Source organism: Strix uralensis, chromosome 9, assembly GCF_047716275.1.
Source record: "Strix uralensis isolate ZFMK-TIS-50842 chromosome 9, bStrUra1, whole genome shotgun sequence".
Lineage (NCBI taxonomy): Eukaryota > Metazoa > Chordata > Aves > Strigiformes > Strigidae > Strix > Strix uralensis.
This window is the reverse complement of record NC_133980.1, coordinates 706,516-732,111: the sequence shown is the minus strand read 5'-3', so window position 1 is coordinate 732,111 and position 25,596 is coordinate 706,516. Positions and strand designations below refer to the sequence as shown.

General features: G+C 49.4%; 2 protein-coding genes across 3 annotated transcripts; both read left to right on the top strand.

Moving 5' to 3' along the window:
- Positions 1-9,075, top strand: CLRN1 (clarin 1). 2 transcript variants are annotated; one of them, XM_074878154.1, is made up of 3 exons: positions 1-282; positions 6,183-6,296; positions 7,271-9,075. In XM_074878154.1, the coding sequence occupies exons 1-3, from the start codon at positions 30-32 to the stop codon at positions 7,534-7,536; spliced, it is 633 nt and encodes a 210-aa protein (XP_074734255.1). In that variant the 5' UTR covers positions 1-29; the 3' UTR covers positions 7,537-9,075. The 2 variants fall into 2 exon arrangements, with proteins under 2 accessions (XP_074734255.1, XP_074734254.1); XM_074878153.1 differs by having other exon boundaries at positions 6,117-6,300; positions 7,236-9,075.
- MINDY4B (MINDY family member 4B) lies at positions 7,671-24,059 on the top strand. Its single transcript, XM_074878218.1, has 15 exons — positions 7,671-7,682; positions 8,477-8,572; positions 9,532-9,676; positions 10,001-10,124; positions 10,380-10,407; positions 10,913-11,149; positions 11,833-11,952; positions 19,516-19,607; positions 20,277-20,466; positions 20,905-20,970; positions 21,510-21,580; positions 22,382-22,454; positions 22,809-22,974; positions 23,022-23,246; positions 23,917-24,059. The coding sequence occupies exons 1-15, from the start codon at positions 7,671-7,673 to the stop codon at positions 24,057-24,059; spliced, it is 1,788 nt and encodes a 595-aa protein (XP_074734319.1).
- Positions 24,060-25,596: the final 1,537 nt, after the last annotated feature.

Genomic DNA, 25,596 nt, shown 5'->3' with positions numbered 1-25,596 from the left:
GAAAGCCTCGGAGGACTTCGCACGCCACCATGCCAGCCCAGCAGAAGAAAATTATCTTTTGCATAGCCGGGGTGCTGAGCTTCGCTTGTGCGCTGGGGACAGCGGCAGCCATCGGCACGCAGCTGTGGGTGAAGGGGACGATCCTCTGCAAGACAGGAGCCCTGCTCGTCAACGCCACCAGCCACGAGCTGGAGAAGTTTATTGGCGAAATCCAGTACGGGCTTTTCTACGGCGAGCGCGTGCGACAGTGCGGGCTTGGGGGGAGACCTTTCCAGTTTTCATGTGAGTAACAATGGCATCTGAATTATTTAACACGGCACTGCTGAGGGCCCAGGGAGCCGGGAGAGCGCTGCCCCGGTGTCCCCTTGCTCATCCTCAGAGCCTAACAGGCATGAAATATTCTAAAGCAAACACTGCCGTCACGGTGTTCTGATCCTCAGGTTCAAGTAACTTATTGTCTGATACTAGTAAAGCCACACTAACATTTTCAACAATCTATTTCAGTTACAGATATCTACATTTCCAAAGATTTATACTACTACTTTAAGAAAATTATATTTTTGTTTTTCAATTAATCTGTCATCTCCCTCTGTGAATGTGTGTCATATTACATCCTCTGTGCTGTCATGAAAGTGAACCAGACTAGCAGAAATCTGATGAAAGAGCTGGGGCATAGATACCTTTGGCTGCTGTTGAGAAACAAAGCAACCAAAAAGTTATCAGTCTGATGCAGCAGTTGGAAGAACAGCTGGTTGATGGTAGCTGGTGTTCTGTCGGTTGATCTGCATGTCAGACTTGGTATCTGACATACGAATTCTATCAAAGACTCTTAGGAATGGTTTTGCTTTATATGTAATATTCATAACCTATTTATCTTCAAGGATAAGAAGATCAATAAAACGATCAAGTGAACACACAGTTTGTATACAGCAGCACATTAACAGATAATAACAAAGAGCCATTTGTTATATGTACAATATGCTGCCTGAAGTTATTACAACACACAGATCAGAAGCATTCTGCTAACACAGCGCTGGTAAATTGCTTATGTGAGTTGTGTAAGGCAAGGTAAGGTTACCAGATTAGGTACCAGAAATTGTTTACTATATCATGTTTTTCCAAAGTAGCAGACCAAATTAATATAATATTGAGATTTGCCATCTCTAAATTCCATCACTAGTCTATTTATACAGCTTAAGTTCCTCCTGATTGCTTTGTTTGTCATCACAGCATGCAGATATTTCACCCTGCTGGTTATAGCCTGGGCTAAATTTTCAGAAGGGTCTACTAAATCCTGAGGAATGAGTTTTCTCATGAGCAGGTGACATTGTTCAGAACCCTGGCTAGCAAAGCCATGAGCCCCCAGCAGCTCCGTGACGGCCGTTCACCGGGTTCCTTCCAGCGACAGAGCAGTGAGGCACCACGAACGAATCGGCTTGGGGTGTGGGGCAGGACTAGAGCCCCCCGACAGACAGCCCTCATGCCAGAGAAACCAGTCAAGAGCCTGCTGCCTTCTCTTTCTCATCATTTTCTTTCCACTTACTTGTTATTTAGATACTTTTAAACCATTTTATTGATGTGCCTTGCATTCAGGCTCCCATCTGTACATTTCTTCTTGTTATGGCTGAAATATCTTAATATTCTGCTACTGTGATTGTAGCAATAGATTCAAAATAATTTTGTGGGCAGTGTGAATTAATATTACAGCCACAAGAGAATACAAATGCACAGCTTGTTTGCGACGATTTAATAATATCAATCATCATGTATTTTTAAGTATCTCACAACACTACACACGGGTTAGCTCTGGATCTGTCCAAGTACTGCAGAGCATTTTCAACCAGAAGTACTCTGGGGTTACCGAGTTTGCTCTCACTATGGCCATACACTTTCATTCCACCCTCTCAGGAATCTCATAACCAAGCTTTCCTATCCAAATGTTTACCAAACTTGCATTCAAAAGTGTTATGTCAACAGAGTGCACAAACACAAATGTAACCAAAGAACAGAAATAATATAACGTGAAGTTCTTAGTTACAGCTAAGCAATCCACTTTTGGAATGGTAAAAAAAAATCCCACAAAACCTGAGTGTTCATCGAGAGCTGCAGAATCTTACTGCACAGGACAATATTAAAAATTAATTTCTTTAATATGAGTGCCTAATGCACATATTGAAAGAGCTCAAAAGCTTTCAGGAATTGTATAAAGAAAAAAACATTGAACAAGTAATTCACTCAAACATCCGTAAATATCACTGTTCTCATTTTCAGACAGAGAAAATGAGGTTTGAAGCACGTGCTTCAATGCCTGGTCCCCAGATCTGAAATCAAGGCTGGGTTTAACCTTATGCCTGAGACTGAGCACGAAGCGAAGCTGCCAACAGGCCCATGCTGGAGCCTCATCCTTCCTCGGAGGCAGCAGCCCCACTCCCAGCATCCCCACGCCCAGCCCATCGGGCACCCGTCCCAGCACATCACCGCCTGCAGCGGCAGAGCTGGCGGGGCTGAAGCACTGGCATCAGAAATGCAGCCCAAGAGCCTTGAGCACCTAAAACTGAACCCAAGCCTGCTTATCAGAGCATCCTTTTAGCTTTTATTCTCCTTCCACACAAGCCACACATTAATAGTGAAATATTTTGACATTACAAGCCCATCCTGTCAGTCTTATCTGCCTGCACTGGCATCCTTTACACAGCACTCTGGAAAGGTGACGCTACGAGGTGACCTTTGGCACCGTGTATATCTGAAACACAGCCCAGCTACAGCCTAAATCATTTCACAAGCCCAGTTGTACCGATTGTGGCACTCCGCAGGGCTTCGCCTCTGTGGGCTTTCCCTGACAGCAGAGGGTGGAAGCATTGCTGTCCTCCTCACAGATTGTTCTCAGATCATCTTTTAGATTAAAAGCAAACACAATGTTTACTTTAATAGGATTTGTGTTTAGAAACAATGATTGGGTGGCTTAGCAAAATATGCCTCTACCACAAGCGTTCACTTCAGAGACCACTTGCTGAAGGAGGCGGGTTCACCTTCTCTGGGGCAGCAGCAGACCCATCCCAGTCAGTGCTCTCCAGAGCTCACTGGGAGCATCCTGGAGAGCAGGATAACCACATACACATCCATAGTTTAATGCACTGAAGTGCACTTTAGCATGCCTGAGAAAAGGCATGGAAAATAGGCTAAATGATTTAGTTCTATGTTTGTTCCCATTAAACACTCCCCTCTGACCACTATAGCTCTTTTAATTGTGAAAAGAATTTGCTCTGCCAGCAATCCCAGTGCAGCTGGGGAAAGCCTTCTGCTTCATTTGCTCTTGCTGATTCTCATCAGCTTCTGGGTCAGCAGTTCATTTTCTAAAGGTCACTGGCATGGATGCCTAACACACTATTTCATTCATTACAATGAAGGAATGTTTTTCTTTCAAGGCAACATAGCTGCTGGAATTAATTTTTCCTGATACATCACATAAAATTTTAATGACAAACAACTATAAATGCAGGTGCCAAGGGAAAGATTCACTACAACAGTAGTGTGTTTTCTTAAAACAAACAATACAAAATTCTGTCATAAATACAGTTTCGCACATCCTCCCAAAACATCAGGTAGCGTTGCAAGAACTAATGCTATTCCTTGTAGAAATTCTGCACAGGTTGGGGCTCTTCAGCCTTTTCATTGGATAGCCTGAATGGTACAACAATAAAATTGTACCTTATGCCACACTAACAGTACAACTGCTTCTTATGCTTGTAAATGTATGAAATAAGTAATATAAAGTCCATAAACACAAGGTCTAGCTTCTAAAACATGCTTTGTCTTTACTAGGGTGGTATAAGGAATTTAAGCACCAGTGGCCAAACTGGACAATAAGTAGCCATCAGCAGACATAACCTTTTATGCAGGCAAATTCTTCCTTTAGGTAAATAGGTAAGTTTAGTAAACAGGCAGCTTTGCAGCATGCGGCACTCACATGAGCCAGGACAGGGAGCAGCAGCATCACTGGCCTGGGCCCAGCGGCCACGAGCTCCCAGTGCTCTGGAGCCAGGCTGGCGGGGATGCCCCTGGGGCCGGGGGCTGGCCGGGATGCCCCCAGGATGGGGGGTCTGTCAGTGATGGCCCCGGCTCCTCCGTTACCCAAGGAAGGTGCGAGCGCCCATGCAGCACCGCATCAGTGGGCGCAGGGTGAGGGTCCCCAGGGGGCACCGCCTGCCCGCACCCGCTCCACTGCCAGCCAGCCACAACACTAAAGGTGACATTTATTTAACACAGCTTCAAGAATAGTTTGCAAACATTTGCTTTGTTAATTCCCCTTTCATTTAGTCAGGGAGATAAATTGACTTGACACCACAGTACCTGTTTTCTGTGCTCACTGTGTGGCCAAGCTGTGGAACTGTTTGCTGGTAAACATTTTACAAGGTGGAGTAATTTATGTGAGGCTTTTTTACTCTCTGCACATTACAGCTGCAGCAAGGCAGCACCGAGATGTTATTACCCCCACTTTAATCATGCCCTGCAGATCAGGAGCAGTTAAGTGTGTTTGATGATTCCTTCCAAAATACCTGTTGTTGCCAAACAAACATGAATGATTAAAAATTATTCTCTCATACTGAGTCTGATTGACTATCCCCTTGTGCCCTAGCTAAGCAGGGTCACAGTTTGAAATAGTAGCTAAAAAGCTGCATAAAAATATTTAAAGTTTTTAAATTTTATCTTTTTTAATATTTAAAAGGCACCAGCCTTTGTAGCAGCACGCACATTTTATTTGTGCTGCCTTATTTTAGCTTGGTACCCACTTTTTTTGTAAGATTTCTCCATTTCCTCTCACTGATTTATCATCTTCCCTTTTTGGCTTTGTGCTTCCAGATACAAAATATTCCACAGGGTTTTACTTGGGGAAATACAGGTGAGAATTTTGATCATATAAAATTTGCTTATTCTTTCAAAATTTTAGCCAGAGTTTGTTCCAAATATCTCTTTGATGCAACTTTTATGAATTTCTTCCTCTTTAGTATCATATTCCATTTAAAAAATAATTTAGGAGATTAATCTATCTACAGAAATATATCCCTTTCCTATTTTTAAGGATTTTTTCAAAATACCAATTTTTTCTATTTTCTAAAAATAGAAAAGTGCTAAACAATAAGAGGCAAGAACCCTCCGATTCTTTTAGGTGTTTACACATCTCTTTGGCAATAACTGTTGGCAGATTTTCACAGGGACTCCCCACACCACAAACAACTCCACACGGTATCTTCCCCAGGTATCACCCATTCCTGGAGCCTTGAGTGTCTCCCAGCAACACACAGAGCACAACACATTGAACCCGCCAGCAAGTCAGCCCCTCAGCTTCGCTGAGGGTTCCCTGCTTCTTTGTAATAAAACATGGACCTTTTAACTTGTACATTTATTGCTTAAGGTTTTCAGAAGAAAACTACATTTTTAGCCAAAATTCTTCAGGTATAAACTTGACAAAGCAGCACTGTACAATTTGTACAAATCAAAGCGGTGGAATCGCTGCTCTGGAACAGAACAGTGATCAGCATCCCGGGCGGGGACAGCTTTTCTGGGCAGGTGGAATGGTCAGACCTGAATGTTTGTGCACTTGGGACACATCAGACTATAAACCGCGGGTACTGCTGCAAAATAATCCAGTACACAGGGGAGGCTGGGCAAGCCCCCGCCACACACCCAGCCACCTCCCCACTCACCCATACAGCCAGGGCTTCGAAATTCCCAAGGACTTTGCCCATCATGCATTGCCCAAGACGTGGTCACGAGGGGAGGGACCCCCGCGGGGGGCTGCCCAGCCTCCTCCCTGCCCACACCCACCCCAGGCCAGGGAGCCAGCAGGAGCATCCCTTGGGAAGGGGAAGAGAGGCTTTCCCTGGGGCTGGTCCTTCTCTCTTGGCCAGTCTACACTTCTGAGCATCACAAAACGCTTCTGCTTCCAAGCACCTATGAAAACCTGTTTCTAGTTAATAACTTCATTTTCACCTTTGGTTGCATTTGGAAGAGCATGATTTAGAACAATTATCACAAACCAGCAAGAAATCTCTGGCCTGATTTCTGAGACAGCTTTGCCTAGTGTGTATAATAATGCTTTGTTCATTTGTTTTTAGTTTTTCCAGATTTGCTCAAAATTATCCCTGCAAGTATCCATGTTAGTGTCATTCTCTTCTGCACAGTACTGATCATCTTTGCTCTGGTGGGAGCAGGTTTCTTCATGTTCAATGCTTTTGGCAGCCCTTACGAAACTCTACACGGCCCCATCGGGTTGTACCTCTGGAGCTTCATCGCGTGTAAGTACCACCCCGCCCAACGCCTGGCCACGTCCGCTACTCACAACAACCGATTTATTGGCATAGGAGAATATTAAAGACTGTGTCTGCATTTACTAAACTGGCAAAATAAAGCTAGGCAGAAAGGCGAGTGACTCCACCATTTCAAAACATGTTTTTTCCAGATTGGTGTTAAGAAGTAAAAGCTGAAATCCTCCATGCAGGCAGGTAGTGGGATAGGTGAAGGTGTGGGGGGCTGCCCCAGCACCTCCAGCCCCTCTGCACAACCTGCAGAGAACGGGGATGGTGCCCACGAGCCCCAGGCACCCAGAGCTGGACGCACAGCACGCAGTCAGAGCCAGAGTGGGGAAAAAACACAACCAAAAAAGTCAGTGATGCAACTGCTCACATTCAGCATGATGGGAGGCTTCCAGCCATGTAAGCGAGCTCACCACTCGTAGCAGCTGTTCTCAAGGAGCAGAGGGGGAGACTGTCAGCGACTTGCTGTAAAACTGGTCTCTGAAAAAACACACCCAAGAGGGATAACGGATCATCCCTGTGCCTCTGCCACTTCAAGAGGGTAAAGCCCATTCTCTGTGGTGCTGGCTTGGCTGACAAGGAGATTTACCATTGCTTTACGAGGTATTATGTATTACAGTCATAATTTAATAAAGGACCTAAGTACATATTTATCTTTAAACACGCAGACAGTTCAGTTACGTTCAATGGGACAATGAGCAGCTTTAGGCTAAAAAAAGAGCACAGATCCTTTGCTGGATCAGGGCACTAAAGCAGCCATGCTAAATATTACTGGTCCTAAGCCAAATTCAATTAGAAAAAGCTGACTAATCTCGATTGCCATTGGCTTGGGTTCTAGAAATATTCCCTGTTAAAACTAAGTTACAGTGGCCACAATAACACCATCAACATGGCATTTGGCTGTGGCCTCGCTGCAGGGAGGGCCGAGCTGATGAGCATCTCCCCCTCTGTTTCAGGTTCCTGTGGTTGCCTCATCATGATTCTCTTCTCTTCAGAGGTGAAAATCCACCACCTTTCAGAGAAAATTGCTAATTTCAAAGAGGGAAGTTTTACATTCAAGACTCACAGTGAACAGTTTGCAAATTCATTCTGGATCATCCTGGTCTGCTCCCTGGTGCACTTCCTGAATGCCTTGTTAATACGATTTGCTGGATTTGAATTTCCCTTTTCAAAATCAAAAGATTCCGGGACAATCACTGGAGCAGTTGACCTGATGTATTAGAATTACATAATTTAAGAACATTTCAAGCAAAGAGGTTCATCACTACTACATTCAACAACCACCAGGTGTACTAACTTGTAAGTGATTAGTTCTAAGGACATTAAAGAAAGTGAAGGCTTCAAATAAACACCAATATGGCATATGTGGTAAACAAAAGAAGACATGCTATTTGGTACTGTCTAGATCAAAATACCCTCTCTTTCTTGGGGTAAGACTTTCTGAAAGCATTTGTCTTTTTTCCCAGTAAGTCATTTCAAAAATAGCTGGTATGAAGAAAACTAGGAATATCAATAGTATTGAACTGGATCTGGAAAGCAAAATAAATGGGTTGCAATAGAGGCACACGCTATCACCAGCAGCAGCTTTGCCCTTTAGCCCTCAGGAAGGCAGGGATGAAGTTGTCCATTAAAGCTCTCTTTTACATTTTTTAGTTTTAACAAACCAAACTGTAATTCTTTGACCCTGAAGTCCCCAAAGTCCTCATTTCCCCGTGCAGTCACAGTAGATAGGGCCTTCACAACCTTGGTTAAACACTGCACACAGCAAAGCAGAGTACAGAGGAGATGCAACATGTTCCCTCCTGCCTGCCTGAGGGAGGAGCCTGGCTTGGTGGTGCTGAGCACCCCCCCACGACACCCCAGGGCGAGGGGCACTTCCCAGAGCAAAGCGACAGGAACGAGACCAGGCACGTTGCACCGCAGCCTCGCAAAGCCTCGCAGTCAGAAGAGCCCTGCAAGCTCTCTCTCATCAAACAACACAAATAAACAAAGCGAAAACCCTTGAAAAAGGGCAGCAATGGAATAAGACAACAGACAGGCTTACAGTGCAGCAGAGACCCGTGGGGAAACACGTGAGGCTCTCTACCTCAAGGTGTGCAGGAAGGCAGAACAGACAAACACATCAGCCCTTGCACCCTTAAACGTCTGCAAATTGGTTAAAGCAACCGGAGCACTCACCCCAGGCCCAGCTCAGCCAGCCCACTCGCGGTCAGGCAGATCAGAAGAGCGTCACAGCACCCAATGCTGCCTCCGGGGGAGTACGTCGGTGTCGGAACTGCGGGGCTCCTGCAGAACGTGGACACAGCGCCAGAGCAAACCCAAGAGGAGACACAAAGGGAGTGACTCCTGCCCCAGCCACCCCTTTATCTGCCTGCCCACACCCAGCCGCAGGTGAGGGTGATCTCACCCTGAACCCACCGAGGCACCTGTGGGGAAAATCAGCCCCGGTACCCATCAGGACTCACCTCTGAACACTACATGCTTCAAGCCCTAGTGACTTGCTAGATGACCTCACTGACTTTTATCCCATTTTTTAATATTTTTACTATGAATGGCAAAACATTGGGGGGGGGGGGGTGTGTAAAAGGTTTGTCAGCTATACCCCTACTCCACGAACCCTTTCACAAAGCAGCTCAGCCTCCCCACGCCGTACCCTCTCCCTAGATTTTAACAATGTGTAAGGGCTACTGCGAGTTGCTACGGCACCCAACATTTTTTCATCATTTTCTTCTTAATTAATATGCATTCTTCTTAATGTTATTGTACCTTCTTAACACAGAATTTGTATTACATCTCATGGTATTGTTTACATCAAATGATGAGGAGCACTGTTTCATCCTTCTTGTTGCTGGTGTTTCATGAAGCTGCTCAGCTCTGCAGCTCTGCAGCAGCTTTGGCAATCAGCAGCATATAGGGTGGGCTGTACGGGGTCAGACATACAGGGTGGGCTGTACGGGGTCAGACATACAGGGTGGGCTGTATGGGGTCAGACATACAGGATGGGCTGTACAGGGTCAGACACAGAGGGTTGGATGTACAGATCAGACACAGGCTTGGCTGTACAGGGTTGGATGTACACACTATCACATGCGTGTTTCTCTCTGGGTGTCCCTCACCAGTCCTGAAGAAGGACCTGGCCTGTGTCTGTAAGATACAGGCTTGCCCAGACCTGGCCCAGCACAGAAGATAAACCTGGTCCCGTCCCTTTGATGTGCAGGGGGGAGCAGCCCCTGGCACGGGGCCTGGGGATCACGGGGCATCACCTCGCAAAGAGCCCGGCTCCCCCTCTCCCATCGACTGCAGCAGGAATCTCCAGCTCATCTCCCCGGTGAAATTACTCAACTTATACGGACATCTGATAAGTCTGTATTTTTTTTTTCCCTTGAGCTACACGCTTCCCACTCAGCCCTGGCAGCCCAGACTCGGTCCCGCCTGTTGTCAGCCCGCGCGGGGGGAGCGGCAGCCCTGCAGCTGGCAAATCCCCCCACTCCTGCCCCGAGCCCCAAGCCAGCCCTTACACCACCGAGCTGCGTCACTCCGTGCTGGCATTAAACATTCACACTCCTCACACAGCTAGCAGAAAACCAGACTGGGACCAGCTCTAATGAAAGTTTGATGCCGGTGGGACAGCGGGAGCTGACAGCGAGCCCCGGGGGTGCCAGCAGAGGGGTGCGGGTGCCTGGCAGAGGGGCTCCCCGAGCAGCCCCTGAGCGGGCGGCTGCGGATGGGCGACCGGGAGGCTGAGCTGGAGGAGATCACCCGCAAAATCTCAGATCTAAACAAATGGAGAGAAATTTTTAGTTTCCATGGGTAAGACTTTTGTTCTGCTTCATTATCACGTTTTTAATTCCAGGTGGTTTTTAATATAATTTTATAAGTTCTGTTTTATTACAATACTTATGTGACCATGCAAAAGGTCTTCATGTACTCAGTAATGCAAGTACTACAGCTTTTACTCTTCCTTTCTTTTGGGGTTCTTTTCTGGCTGGGCTCCTGTTTCTTCATATGTTAGCAAAGCCTCTGCCATTTTTTTTTTATAATTGGTATTTTATTTTCCCTTTTCAGTTTGGAATTCAGCAATACAACTCATCAGGTAACTGTTTCTCTAAAAGGTAACATTTTGTATTTGTCTACTGGTTTTTGTGACTGTCCAGCCAGGTCAGCGTGTGGAGGAAATCACACATTTATATATGCAGCACAGCAGGCAGTTTTATGTAGCTATATCTCTTATGCTCCTCCTTTAAGAAACATGCATTTTCTTCAGATATTTTAAAGGAATGTCTTCCCGATCTAAATCAAAGTGGCAGAGTAGTCCATAAATTAACCTTTCTGTCTAAAAGTAACAGTTTTCATGGTCAATTTTAGAACACAGGAGAAAAAGCATAACAAATTAAGATCTCTTAAATATAAGTATTTGGAAAACCTGCTGTGTCCCTTGGTTGGAAGGCACTGAAGCTTATTCCCTGTAGTTCTAACACAACATTATTTTATACTCCAATCATTGGCTTGTAGGGACGTATCCGTAAGGACTGAAAAAAGCTGGAAGTCAAACCCTGTGATGCTCCCTGGCAGCAGTGTCCTGCCTCCGCCCATCGCAGGTCGCTGTGCCCATCCCAATGGCAACACTGGGGACGGGGGTAGCTTTGGGTGCAGGCGAGGCAGCAGCTGGGGATGATGTCCCAAGTTCTTCTCTCTCCATGCAGCGCGACCGGGGACCACCCGGAGCTGGAGAGCCCGTGGGGCCGCAGCCACCTCTGCCCCCCTCTGCTGTCCCCAGGCCCCTCCTGGTCCCTCCAGCCGTGGGCGGGCGGCCCATCTCCTTGGAAATGGCAATGGTGAGCAGGCCTGCTGAATTAAGCATGAGCTGTAATTTAATCTCGTTAAAAGAAAGAGACTGGGGAACCTTACCTGGTGCTGTGGGAGGCTCGGCATATTGCTGGGCTGAAGGCTGCAGCCTGCTGTTATCTGTAGCAGAAGCGTATAATCGTAATGATTTATTTATGAGACTTTTGAAGAACATGGTTGCAACACAACCTTAAAACTGATACACTATAATCTTCATTAGATAATAGGTCAAATGACAAAGCGTAACGTTTCCCTGCTCTCCAGTGCTTTGCTAGTGAACAGCCTCAGAACAGGAGGTAGAAGTTCAGGAGATCAGTAAGATATTTCTACTCTCACCCAAAATCCTGGTTTGGAGTGCAGTAGCAGACAGCAGGCACTTTGCCCAGGTCTTCCCCCAAAAGGTGCAGCCTATCCAAATGCAAAAATTATTTACACACTGCAACTGTACTTCACAGGAGTGGCTGAGTGCTGAGTGAAGTCACTGAATTAACCACAAACATCATCTTTGCTTTGCAATTATGGGGCCCAATCCTCAGTAGGCGATTTTACGCTGCTCTGGCTGGGAGCTCACTCGCTGAACCCGTATCCCAAGGCCCCTCTGACATGAAAGATCCTCCACGACACTGGGATGCGAAGGGAGCTGAACCCAGCCCCTCTTTCTCCTCCTCCCCAGGGGCTGCGAAAGCTGCTGTTTGGAGACGTGTCCCACTGCTTCAGCTGCGAATGGGCAAACACGCACTTCAGGTTTCGCCAGCCGTGCTCTGACCTGGCCTATGCTTTGGAGGCAGAAAAGGTAAATGTTACAGCGCAGCGACGGGCACCGTCTCCTCAGGGTCTCAGCTGCTTGCGGGAGCTGGCAGCCAGCGCTGGGGTCAACCCCGGTGCGAGCCGGCCCAGGCAGGACGCAGGAACAACCGCAAAGCCACCGATGAAACACAAACAGTAAATTTATTCTCACTACCTCGTGACCCAGGGGGTCCCCAAAGCAGCTCCCGGGCAGAGGCACGCAAGCACAGACACCGGCACTGCAGAGCTTGGTCCGTGCTAGAGAGAGAGAGATCCCGAACCTCCTGCTTTCCCCTCTCCATCAGGGATTTCCACGGGTGTAGTTTTCCACGGCCCTTTGATCTTTCCCCCAGCAGGGCAGGAATCTCAAGGATGTTCCATCAGGTGCCCCCGAGTCTCTCACAGGCCCGTGTTATCTAAACGCAGAGGTTCTACTTGTCGAGCACACAAGGCCAAACAACAATTAGTGTGAGATACGTGTTTTTCAACACCCCAGCTGCAAGTCACTCGGGCGTGTTTACAGTCCTCCTCACCAATCTTCCGATATTTTCCCCCATTCCACCCCCTCGCTCAAGGGCTCGCTTCTGCTGGGCTGGCAAAGCTGGAAGTGTCCGTTTGGGCTGGCAGGGTGTAGGGCAGGGTAACTTACAGAGGCACTTAATAAACACGTATAGAAAAAAGGAAAAGCATATCCCTACAATAACGCTGTGAATCAGGTGTCCCACCCATCCCGTCAGGGAGTTAAACCCCTCAGCCAGGCAGGCACCACCAGCAGATTGTTTCATCTGATGCATTATGTCCCGGGGATGTCGAATCTCATCCTCTGTGCTGGCAGTTGTGCTGAAGCAACACACACCTTCAGACTCAGAGCAGCGTTTATGGTGTCAAAGCAGCAGGCAGTCCATCCCCAATCAATTTGGTAATGTTCCTTGGTGTACAGCCGTTACCTACTCAGAAAAAATAACAGTGAGGAACATTAATATCACAAGCACTCAGCATAGTGTAATCCTGTAGTACAGCTACTGGGGTTGGCACGCCGGTGAGACACATTGTCAGGATCTGAAGCTGTTAATCCTCCCTCAGTACAAAAGGCAGATGAGTTAGTTACAGGAGAGGCCAACCAGGTCCAAAAATTTATACGCTGATCTCAGAGAAACGTAACCAGGGCACGTAATGTAGTACAAGCGTACGAAGCACGACGAGCCAACCTGTGATAAGGGGGAGAAGCAGGAGCGCCGTCCCCGTCCAGCAGTACGAACGCTGTTGCTCCAGCTCCTGCAGCTCATACCACCCCGGGTTTGAGAAGCTGCTGCGGGGTGATTGCCCACACGCACTGGAGAGCTATGGCTTGCGATTTTTCAGGTTGAACTTTGATTCAGTCTTGGGCTTGTGACAACAATAACACCATTCCAATGTATCTCCTCTAGATAAGGCACAGGTATTCATCAAAGATGCCTGAAATACAAGAACTTGAGCATCTGATATCAACAGAGGGTATAAAATCAAAGAAGTTGGGGTTCAGAGCCATACGGCATTCTCAGGGCTTATTGTATGAATCTTCACCTCTAGAGCAAGTGTGTGATCCCACCACACAACCCATCAGGGTGAACAATTCCATTTCCCCTGTAGTTAATATTTTGGGGGAGATACCACCTGGAAGAATCTCAGTCCTCACCATGTTTTGTACTAGAGGTGTTGTGATACGAACATAGGGTGTTTGATTATGAATATTCCATCTGTTTAACAAAAAACCTGCTTTAGTAAGATATGAACTCCAATGCTGTAAAGTTTTAGTACTGGTTAGCTTTTTTAATTGCTCCTTCAACACCCCATCCATCCTTTCAATCAAGCCATTAGCCTGGGGATGGTAAGCAACGTGGAATATCCAGTCTAGCCCTAGACTTTGAGCCCAATCTTGGACATTATGTCCAGTGAAGTGTGTTCCTTTGTCCCTTTGTATTTGGTGAGGAGGTCTGTATCGATGATGAAGTGTTCTAATGCCTCAATTGTGCTATGTTGATTTGCATATTTGGTGGGTTTAGCAAAAAGCAATCCTGTCCCTGTATCCACAGCAGGGAACACGTATCACCACCCCCTCGACAGGAGCAGGGAACCCACAGAATTGACCTGCCAGGCATTCAAGGCCCACTGACCATGTTTTACCTTTCCCCATGGCCTATATAGTGCCCTTAAATGTAGCTGTGTACAAGTAGTATAATTACATGCTTTATAAATACGTAATGACAAAGGGGTTTGACAGTGAGCAATGTCCCATGTGTGCGTGGTGTGAGCTGATCGATGCCCACAAGCCCCATGTGTGTTTATAGCTTCAGCATGCACTTTGGTGGAGGTCGTATTATCTACTTCCCTATTATTTTGTGACTCAAGTGAATCACCTTTTAGATGAGCTGAGTCATGCCTTACTTTTGAAGGGCACCTCTGTACGTATTGCCAGATGTTGCCATATAACAACCCCCCGTACGGGGCATTTCTGTACACGCCAACCCTCTTGGGCCCAGAGGGTAACCACCTTGGGAGGCCTTTGTGCACCACACAAGTGTCAGTGTGTCTGTGCCCTCCCTTCCAGGAGGGCAAGACATGCTGCAACCAGCTCAGCCCACTGACTGGATGCCCGCAGACCTGTTTGCCATAACATCATTCCTGGAAGTGGAGCGTACGCAACTCCTCTCTGTTGTCTCCGGCAGCTCCGTCGGCAAACCAGGCACCTTCCTCGTGCTCTTCTGGCAGCTCGTCATAAGGGGGAGCCTCCTCCCCAGGAGATGTAGGGAGATCTCCAGGGGAAGGCGCCCCTAGGGTGGGCATACGATTAAATGACAGCTCCTAGAAGAGCAGCCTGTGGAGCTGTTACAGGTGGTTTTCCTGGTAGAAATCATTGCTGTAAATAATGTTTCCATTTCCAATGTGTGGCTGCCTGAGCTGCCCCTGCACAGGCCGTCACAGAATCGTCACTAACCCAGCAGGAACAGGTAGGGGGTGTGTACAGTCACGCCGTCCTGGCCTGTGATTCTTTCAGTTTCTTGTAGTGCCCAAACTATGGCTAAAATTTGGTTTTCCGTTGAGGTATAATGTATGGCCGAGCCTTGTAATGCCTTGGACCAAAATCCTGCAGGTTCTTTCTTATTGTTTGGCCCAGTCACCTGGCACACTCCCCACGAGACTGTATCATCTAGAATTGTTGCTTCTAATTCGAAAGGATGTCCTCGCCTCAGAGTGTACAACGGCACATGCCCAACCAAAGCACTCCTGCAGGCATCAGAGGCTTCCTGCTGCGGCTTGGGCCGCTGCCAAACAACCTTCTTCGTTTCTGCAGAGGGCACATTAATACTGCCAGATGGAGGTGAAAGTTCTCCAATACCCTAAGAGTCCCCAAAAGGTCTGTAACTGTTTCACTGTGATTGGCAGAGGAAATCGCTGGACTGTTTGCTGGACCTTAGTTGGTATTTCTCTAATCTGGCCATGCCAAACTATTTCCAAAAATTCTATAGTAGTACTAGGGCCCTGTATTTTCTTTGGGTTAATTGCTCAGCCACAGACCTGTAAATGCTCTTTAAGCAATTCGGCAGCTGCTTCAATTTCTTGCTGTGCCTCTGCTGTCACCAACAGATCATCAATATAAGGGCAGACAGCCGCAGTACAGCCATGGTGCCACATCAGCTGCCATCGCCTGGCTGTCTGGATCCCCAAGGCAATGCTGGGACAGTATATTGCTTTTGTTGCCAGGTAAAGGCAAACTGGTTCTGGCTTTCTGAAGCAATGGCTATCGAAAAGAAAGCATTAGCAAGATCTATCACCGCCTTCCAGGGCTGTAAATTTTTGCTAATTTTTTCTGTAAGAGTAATGATGTCTGGTACCGTAACTGCAAGTGTGTGGGGGGGTGACTTTGTTCAGCCCTCTCTAATCTGCAGTAATTCTCCAAGTGCTGTCTGGTGTTTGAACAGGCCAAACAGGATCATTAAAAGCAGTCACGCTTTCCTTAACACTTGCTGAAGTGCCTGCATGGTTTGAGCAATTTCGTGTCCCCCCCCTCCCCGAAGATGATCCTGTTTTACAGTTACCACCTTGGCAGGCACGGGCAGCACAACAGGATCCCCCTTCGGGAATCCAGCAAGACGGTTACAGATTGAGTAGTGAATCCCACTTGTGAAGTCCTGAAGCAGAAGCGACCATTTAAAGTTTCAGCTGTTCATCCTGCCAACACATCAATACCCAGAATATATTCTTTAATTGTGTCAATTAACACCGCTGTGGTAAATGGAGTGGCATCTCCTATTGTTAAGGTAACCTTAGCTCAGAGGGCAGGGGTTGGATTTCCCCCTAATCCACAGACCAGTGATGTGGCTTCTTCATTATTAATATCACGATGCGACACAGTAATTTCAGCTCCAGTATCCACCCGAACTAACACGTGTAAAACGCCCCCACCAGCACTCTATAGTTAAAGGAACACTGGGGCATCAGTCCCCCTCACAGTAAGAGGCTGCAGTAGCAGCAATTTTGGGGGACCTGCCAAACCTTCATTTCTGCTGTTTTGGCATTTTCCAGGCAGTGCCTGGCCCTGAGGCCGCAGATGGGGTGGAGGGTGGGCGTAGAGCGGGCGGTGGGGCCAGGACCAATCGGCTTTTTTGTGTAGGTGATAACTTTTGCCATTGGAGAAACATTTCTGATGTTGTGATCCCATTTATTTCTGACTGTGGGACACCAGCTTGTACAAGATCACTCCCCATTTGTTTCCTCATCACCCATGCTGTAGCTCCTTTCTGTTTTGCCGGCTTCCCTTTATCCACCACCTGAACAGAGAGCCCCAGAATTACAGCCCCAATTTCCCTCAAGGTATCTGCTAGGGTGCCTACATCACCTGTAGCATTTGTCACTGCTGGTATGATCAAGGGTTTTAGTGAGGCAGGCGCTCCTCTCAAAAACTGCATTTTGATAGTTCTCGTTACTGCCGCCCTGTCCGGACTGGATCCCGGAACCAGCGCATGAGCCATCCCCATCTGCCGCACCAGGTTAATACCCTCCTCCATCGTGCACCAATTCCCGAGGTACAACACCAATTCGACAGGTTCCGCATATGCTGTTAAAACTGCTGCACGCAACCACTGATAGAGCGTCGGGGCAGTAATATCTTGCCCATCAGGACCTCTGATATTTTGCAGCTGAGCATATGCTCGTTGTATCTGATTATCTCTGGCTATAGGGCTTAATAAAGCTTTTTCGCCCATTAATAAACGGATGGATGCAGCTCCACTATCCCAAGCTCGCAAAATCCATGCCAGTATGCCTTCCCCACTCTTTTGTTGATAGATCTCTAAAAATTCCCTTAACTTTTTCGGGGTGTAAGTTCGCCTGACCTGCACTCCCCCATCTGCTTGTTCCTTCATTTGTACGGGGGGTCGAGCTCCCACCCCCTCCCTGCCTCCTAAATCCGATTTAGACTCAATCTCAGAGTCTGAGGATTCGCTCCAGATATTTCCATCCCATTTCTCAGGATCCCATGAAGGTTTTGTAATGAGAGCACGAACTTGGGAAATCGAAGCCTTACTTTTCCCATGCCTGACCCTTTGTCTATTAGCAATACGTGCTACCAGCCGCTCTGTGGTACCCTGCAGCTCAGAGCACCGCTCCGCTTGAGTAGTAATCACTTCTTGTGGAATCACCTTTGCATCTTGTAGAGTCACGACTTCCTTTTCCAGTTCTCTCGTTCTACCCTGAAATGCAACAACTTCACAGTGAAGAGCTCTAAGGCCAGTAACTAACAACCATCCCAATCTCCCCGATAATTTGCGAGAAGAATCTGATGCCGCTTGCCACGGCAACCCACGCACAGCCGTTTCAATTGCCTGGGGGGTAACCGCCCCCCCCCTTCTCTAGTTCAGGCCAGGCTTCTGGAGGAGCCAGCGTAGCCAGGAAAGCAGCCACAGGGGTCCAGTCCTCAGCACCGGACCACCCTGGAACAAGGGGAGTCGCCATCAAGTCCTCCCCAGTCCCCGACATCTTTTTCAGCCCTGACACGGCTGTTCCTGGATCCTGCTGACTACTGCAAATGTGTGAGCCGGCCCAGGCAGGATGCAGGAACAACCGCAAAGACACCGATGAAACACAAACAGTAAATTTATTCTCATTACCTTGTGCCCCGGGGATCTCTGCAGCAGCTCCCGGGCAGAGTGTGCAGGTGGGGACACGGCTCTGCAGAGCTCCATCCTTGCTGGCCAGAAAGGGGAGAGAAAAGGATCCCAAACCCGCTGCTTTCGCCGCTCTACCAGGGATTTCCGCGGGTGTAGTTTTCCACGGCCCTTTGATCTTTCCCCCAGCAGGGCAGGAATCTCAAGGATGTTCCATCAGGTGCCCCCGAGTCTCTCACAGGCCCGTGTTATCTAAACGCAGAGGTTCTACTTGTCGAGCACACAAGGCCAAACAACAATTAGTGTGAGATACGTGTTTTTCAACACCCCAGCTGCAAGTCACTCAGGCGTGTTTACAGTCCTCTCGCCAATCTTCTGTTATTATCCCACATCTCTGCACTCTGCACACCTGCCCCCCACGCCTGCCCCCCACACTTGCTCCCCACGCTCCGCAGCCCTGCCCGGCTGGGTTTTCTCCGGGGGGGCAGGTTGTGGGGCGGTCCCCGCCGCAGCCGCACTCCACTGCGGCCCTGGGCCCTCGCAGCGGAGACGCTGGGATGCGTCTGCAGTGGGATGAGCTGTCCTGATCCAGCAGCACGCTGCAGGCACACACGTTAAACTCCGCGGCAGTAAGTGCTTCCAAGGTAAAGGCTCCAGAGAAAAGCAGCAGGTGGTTGTAGGCAGGCACAAATAAGTGGTATTTGCTGGGTTTTTTGGGGAATTAGTTACCTACTTCTTACTGCCCCACCTGGAAATCAAATAGATGAATTTACTGAATGAGGGAGTTTTTCTTCTTCCTTATTTACCATCATGATACCACCCCCAAAAAAAGCATAAGACCAAGAAACACACTTAAAATCACAAACAGCCGTAACCCACCAGGAGGCTAAAACACTTGTTACAAATGCAGGTGAGACTCTCTGGGTTCAGAGGCACTGTGACGCCAGCCCTGACACGTGCAGGCACGGCCACCCTCGGGCACGGCCCCACGTCAGCCCCACTCTGCCTTGAGACCCCAGTCCCTTTGCTGCGAGGCTGGAGGAGAGGAAAAATAAGCTTTGGTGCTTCCAGGTGTACACAGTACTGGGAGGTCAGAGCCCTTCCCTGTGGCTGCAGCGCTGAGAGGGACGCCCGCCCACGACCTCCCCTCCTCACAAGCACGCAGCCAGGGCCACCTGGAGTCTTCTCTTGCGTAAAGGCTTCTTGGTTTTAGGCACATAAGATCTTTTCCAATTTACTTTCCTATTTATCTCAGGAGTTGTCAGCAGCACCTCTGAACTCCCATGGAGAAATGCACAATGACCCTGCCGACCCTGCCAGCAGGACGGCTCACGCTGGCTGGGGATTGCTGTGAGTTCCAGGAGGTCGACACGGCACGTGCTAGCTCAGGCTCCTCAGCACTGGAGGTGTTGTCTTTCTGCTTCTAGGGGGGAACAAGAGCCATTCTGATGGCGGTACAGGCGCACGTCATCGCATACCTGCTCTTCGTGAGAAACACCAGACACACTCACCTGGAAAGGTAAGAGGCTGAGCCTTCCCATGGGACACGGGGAAACTGTTCCCTTGCATTATCTGGGTAAGACAAACGCCCGCCTCTAGGCTTAACCAAACTAGACTCGAGTTCAGGTTTGCAGCTACAGGCGGGGATTTGCACCCAGGGAAAAGCCTTGTCTGACTCCCAGGCGAGGATCTTCCCCACCAAAACTGTTTTCGCTCCCTCGTCCTGTTCCCTGGTGCTGTGGTCACGGCCCGTGGGCAGCACTGGCGCTGCATGGCAGCTCACCAGGCCACCAGCCAACGCCAGGGAGGGGAAAGCAAAACTCGGCTCTCGGTGCCGGGGACCCCCCCGCGGCAGCCCCGGCTGGGGCAAAAGCCCCCCCAGCACCCACGTCACTCCCAGTGCCCGGGAAGCTCGTCTGTGCTGGCAGCAGTGATGGCGCCAAGCGAAAAGTCAGAATCTCAAGGACGATGGCCACAGCTCAACGTGCAGCTGCCTGCTCCGCAGATCCCCTCAGGTCTTTGTGTTCCCACTTGTTGTGGCTGCAACCGATAACCGGGGCGGGTCGGGACCTCGGGGTCCCATCCAGCCCCCGTGGGGAAGGGCCCTGCTCACACTCAGGGTCAGCCTCAGGGCGGGGGGTTCTCAGCGTCCCCAGGCCGGACCCCGACGCAGCCCCGGCATCCCCAGGCTGCGCAGGGTGAGCAGGCAGGAGCAAGGCGAGGCGCTGGCAGCTGCCCTGGCAGACACCCTGTGGGCAGCAGCTGCAGGAGGAAGAGGAGGAGGAGGAGGAGGAAGGAGAGCAGTGGTCTGCCTCCTCGCCGCAGCCGCCCACGTTGTGCCCCGTGGAGACTACGAAGCTGACAGCTTCACAGAAAGAGTGAGTATGAGTACGCCTGCTGCAAACAGGATTTTCTTTAAAGACACATTTGGCCTGAAATTTTTAAAGACAAGACATATAAAATCTCATAAACCTGTTCCCTAACTTACGGTGCACCACAAATTGGGAGCACGTTAGACCCACGTCCCTGTAAGACGCTCCCACCTCCTCGTAGAGGCTTTAGGGGAGTCCAGAGGCTGCTATTCCCTTTCACTGAAGGCTGATCTTGCTTCTCCTGCAAAAAGAATTAACCAGTTAACGTAAAGCTGTGCCTCTACCTCTTTGTATAGAGCTCAACTCCTCGGTTTAGGAAGGGGCATATAGACTCTTGCATTATTCTTTCATTTGTCTAAAGGAAACACTGGATTAAAAAGCTCAGCTTTTTGATACAATTATTGCCTCCTTTACAACATCTTCCCCTACACTTGTGCCTGACAGATCCAGCTGTTCGAGTTCTCTGAGAAAGCAGCAGCTCAGGAGTTCATCTTTGACCATATAAACTGTGTAAGTACAGGATATTTGCTTTATTCTGAGTTATTTTGTTGCTTGCTGACATCTATCTCCCTTTCAAAAGCGGCCCCTATGGAGATCGCTAGCGTCGCCTTCATCAGGACGTCCAGAGCGTTAACGTAGTCAGCTCATGGGTCTTTTCTAGCCTTTCCCACAGGAATGTCCCTGCTCCCACTAAAATCCCTGGGACTTCATCCACCAACGTCAGCACTCTCAGTCCACAAACACCGGGTAAACAGGGACAGCATTTTGTGCATTAACCAAACACAAAATACGGTTCCTTGCAACTTTAGCAAAAATCTGGGGAAAAAAGTGTACAAAACCAGTTTAGCCAATATCCGGACGTTTCTTCTTTCTTTTTTTTACCTGATCCTATTCAGCAAGATTAGTTGCAAAATCTTCCTGGAATAACAACTTACTCATTTGGCTCAACACACTCACCTAAGGTTGTATTAAAGCAGAGGAATTGTTTTAATTAAACATCATATACCTGCCATAATTCCTCCCCTGTGACTACCAATTTCTTTTTCCAGTTCAAAGGTGAAGGAAGTCATGGAGTGATCCTGTTTTTATATAGTTTACTTTTCTCTAGGACACTTGAAAGGTATATTTCATTTTTTAAACGTTTTCCTCTGGCTTAGTTACATCTGAAATGGTCTTTTCTTTGTTTTACTTAAATGTCCATTCTTAGTCACTGTGGGAGAGGCAACTGTCCAAGAGGCAGAGGCAGACCCCGGGGCTGTGCGTTACGGGTGCGGGTCCTGCACACCCCGAGCGCATCCAGAAGCGGGCAGAGGGGCTGCAGAGAGGAGGGAAACCCTTTGCATACACAGGAGGGTGTAAAACCAGGAGTTACCCCACTGACAGCAATACTCCCTGTCACAGTCAATTAAACTTAAGCAGGAAAATCACAAGAAGTTTATTTAAACACAGAATTCTGCCAGTGTGACTATGCTGGCAGAGGTGACCGATCTGGCCTTTCTAAACCCGATGAAATTAGATTTGGGTAAAGATGCTTTAGGAAGGTCCAGAGGCATATTTATACCAATATAAAACATGATTCATACTAATGTGATGCTGCGATAGCTATTTAGCAAAAAATTGCACCACTACTTCAAATAGTCGTGTTCAGGCTGTGTCGGGGAGTCACTGAGGCCTTTCAGGGAAACCCCGGCTCCATCCGCAGGGGGTTTGAATCTGACCCTAAGTATGAATTTCAATAGGAACAGATCTGAAATGCAAGAGCTCCAGCCGAGCATCAAACTGCTGTGTCAGACGAGCACTGCTGTGCCAACAGCACAGACAAATTAGCGACCGGGATTTCCTCCCGTTTCCTGCTAACTAGGCAGGGACGGACAGCGACCACCTGGGCACTGCTCCCCTAACACTGTGCTTGCTCGGGCAGGGTCCAAGAAGATTTAGACTGCACAGCAACCCCTCTGTTAGAATTCAGTTTTGGAAACATCACCTGTACACAGGTAAGATTAGCCTCGTTCCTCAAGTTTTATTTTTTTATCGCTCCCACATTTGATTTAGGAAAAAATTCTCACTTGTTAATCCAATGAAAAAAGAAGCATAAGGCCATAGAAAAATATTTTGTAAATTTGAATCATGACTGTCTATTTTAAAAATGGATTATAATAATGATGATGATGATGACGACAATAATAATAATAGTAGTAGTAATAATAATAATAATAATAATAATAAAGCCACATGGCATTCCTCCACTCATGACTGGCCCGACCGAGCTGGGAGCAGGCCCCCAGTCACCATCTTGCCAAGGGCTTTGCTGGTGCCCCGTGGTGTGACCGTGGGCCGTTTCCCCGCAGGCCGTGCTCAGCCTCCTCCTCACGGGCCGAGCAGGCCCACACGATCTCGACGGCAGCCAGGAGCCGGGTTCCAGCGGCGGGGCTGGCAATGCCTGGAGGCACCGGGGCCCGGTGGGCTACCTGCGCTGCGGCGGAGGGCCAGTGGGGTGGCAGGTGAGCACTGGCTGTCTCCGTGCCAGCTATCCCCACACCGGCTGTCCCCGTGCCTGGCAGCGAGGCGCCGGGGCACAGCTGCTGTCACCGCAAGGCTTCACCCCTCTCCCCAGGCGAGCCCCGGGCTGAGGACGCCCCGGCTGCCCGTCTGGCTGTGCGGCCTCGCCGGGAGGCACGGCGTCCTCTTCGGCACCGACAGCCAGCTCCTCTCCGACTGGAAAAGGGAGCGAGTCTTCCACCTGCACTTCTACAACGGGCAGGCAAGAGCAGCCCACCTAACGATAGGTAGGCACCCGAGCTCGGCGGGGATGAGAGGAGGGATGGATGTCCCGTACGGGCCTCGTGTGACCTGTGCCTGCGCACAGCCTGGTGGCTCTGCTGAGGTGGATCGTTCGATGTTCTGGATTTAATACACACACACACAGGCTGTTTATGAGATCAACCTTTCACAGAATGTGAGGAGCCTACTCCAAACAACACCGTAAAACAACACGAATATCAACCTCGCTTTGAAAGGACCGTGACTGTAATGAGTCCTGTAATTTCCTCCCTCTCCTTTCTCCACGGCGTTTAAAGTAAGAAACTTGCAAACACCACGCTAAAGGGTAAACCTGCAGGAAAGGAGGTGAATCAAGACTCAGGGTGATGACAGGCAGCGTGGCCACGGACAAGGACGTGTGCGTCTGTTCAGAAAAACAATATGCAAATGTGCCCTGCAGGGAGTCGAGATCTATAGCACCCAAATTTCCCAAGGAGGGGCCCGCATGGTGCGGGGGGCAGCCCCCACCTTCCCGGGGAGGCCGAGTCAGGGCTGCCCCAAGCTCCCTCCTGGGGCATGGCGGGCAGCACACCTGCGGCAACCAGCCAATTCTGCTTTTAACCTTTTCTAAAACTTTTTTGTGGGAGGGTTGGGTTTTTTCAGAGGGTTTTTTTTTAAACTGTGTTTCATTTTCAGACACTCATTCGCGTCCCTGGGAAGAGGACCCCGGCGAGGGCCCAAGCAGCTCTGGGAAGAGGCGCCCGCCCGTGGAGACAGCAATCAGGAGCAAGTGGGCAGGTGCGAGCGTCAGCTGGAACGGAACAGAGCCCTTCTTCTGAAACAGGGCCTCCCGCTTGCTGCCGACTCCACCAAACCGCCGTCTGGAGGAGAAAAAACACTTTCACCAATAAAACAGCCCCAGGGGCCTCGAGCAGATGCTGTTCGCGGAGGCGTTGCCCCCACTGGGGAAGCCCGTGCCGGTGGGGAGCGGGCAGTAGTGCCGCTGCCTGAGCGTGCAGATCCCAGGTGGTGGGATGCAGGTTCCTTCCCTTACCGGCACAAAAAGGAAAGAGGGCAGCAGTTTGCTTCCCTCCCACGCCAGGCAGAGATTAAGAAACCAAGGTGTCTCTTCAGAGTGCAGTGGAAGTGAAATCAATACTGAGCGTTGACAATACTGTGTGCATCCAACTTATTTAATCAGCGTGTGCCACTAATTTAGCTGTTTGCAGTAAGGTTTCCTCCCAGCTCTCTGCCGCTGGGACTCATGCAGCCGGGTCTCCCTCCCCTCAGCCACACCTCGACCGTGACCCCGGCCATGCTGCCTCACAGAGGTACCCGCGTCCCGCACACCCGCAGGGAAGCACAGCTCGCACACGGGGACTGGGGCAAAAGGAGCTCTCACGGGCTGCTCCCTGCTGTGAATTCAGCGATTTCACTGACTCGGAGCGTGGCCAAGCCCTGGCACCCTGCAGCAGTTCGGTGCACGCAGGCAGGGCGCATGGCTCCTTGCTCACGTTAACCACTTCCCACTTCCTTTTTTATAGACATCACCCAAAAAAGACGTGTTAGTCATACCAAAATGTGTGTTGCTAATGACAACTATACTGAGAACAATAAACCTTTCTGCAAGTGATCCAGAAGTTTGGTTTAAATTATTTGAATTTAAAGAAGAAAAAAAAAAGAAGTGGTCACAACCAGCCTGAGATTCACAGAATCACCTCGGTTGGAAAAGACCTTGAAGATCATCTAGTCCAACCATTAACCTCACACTGACCATTCTCAAAAATTCTCAAAGACAGCCCAGCGTGGTGAGGAGCCCGCTGGGTAAGGAGCTAACACGGGCTCTGCACTTGTCATCGCCCCCCTCCTTCAATTTCTGCTCAGTTCAGACCTCCCCGAGCGCATGGTGGCCCCACTGCAGGGCTGCAGGTCAGCCCAAGCGCTGCCGTCCCCGGGCGCCTGCAGCCCCAGTGACACCGTGACAGGGGAGCCTCCGCGCAGAAGGGCCTGAGGCAGGGCTGGGAGCCCCCAAAACCGGGGGGGCACTGGCGAGACGGCAGCCCCCAGTGCCAGTCGCGGAGCTGCCAGCTCAAGCCAGAGGCCGAGGGTTCAGTGGGGGACAAGAGCGTGGAGAAGAGCCCACGCAAAAGCAACGAGGTGCTGCGAGACAGCGGGGTCATTTTAACTGGGGAATGCCAGCGTGCACTTATGCAAATAATGAACTAATAATGAATGAGTGAAGCTGCGCGGTACACACTAACGGAGCTTGGTCGCCCAGCACGACGCGGTATCGTGCAAGGCTACGTGTGCCGTGTAACTGCTAAACGGGTTACTACGGCGGTACAAGGGTGCAAGGCCCGGCCTCCCCGAGCTGTT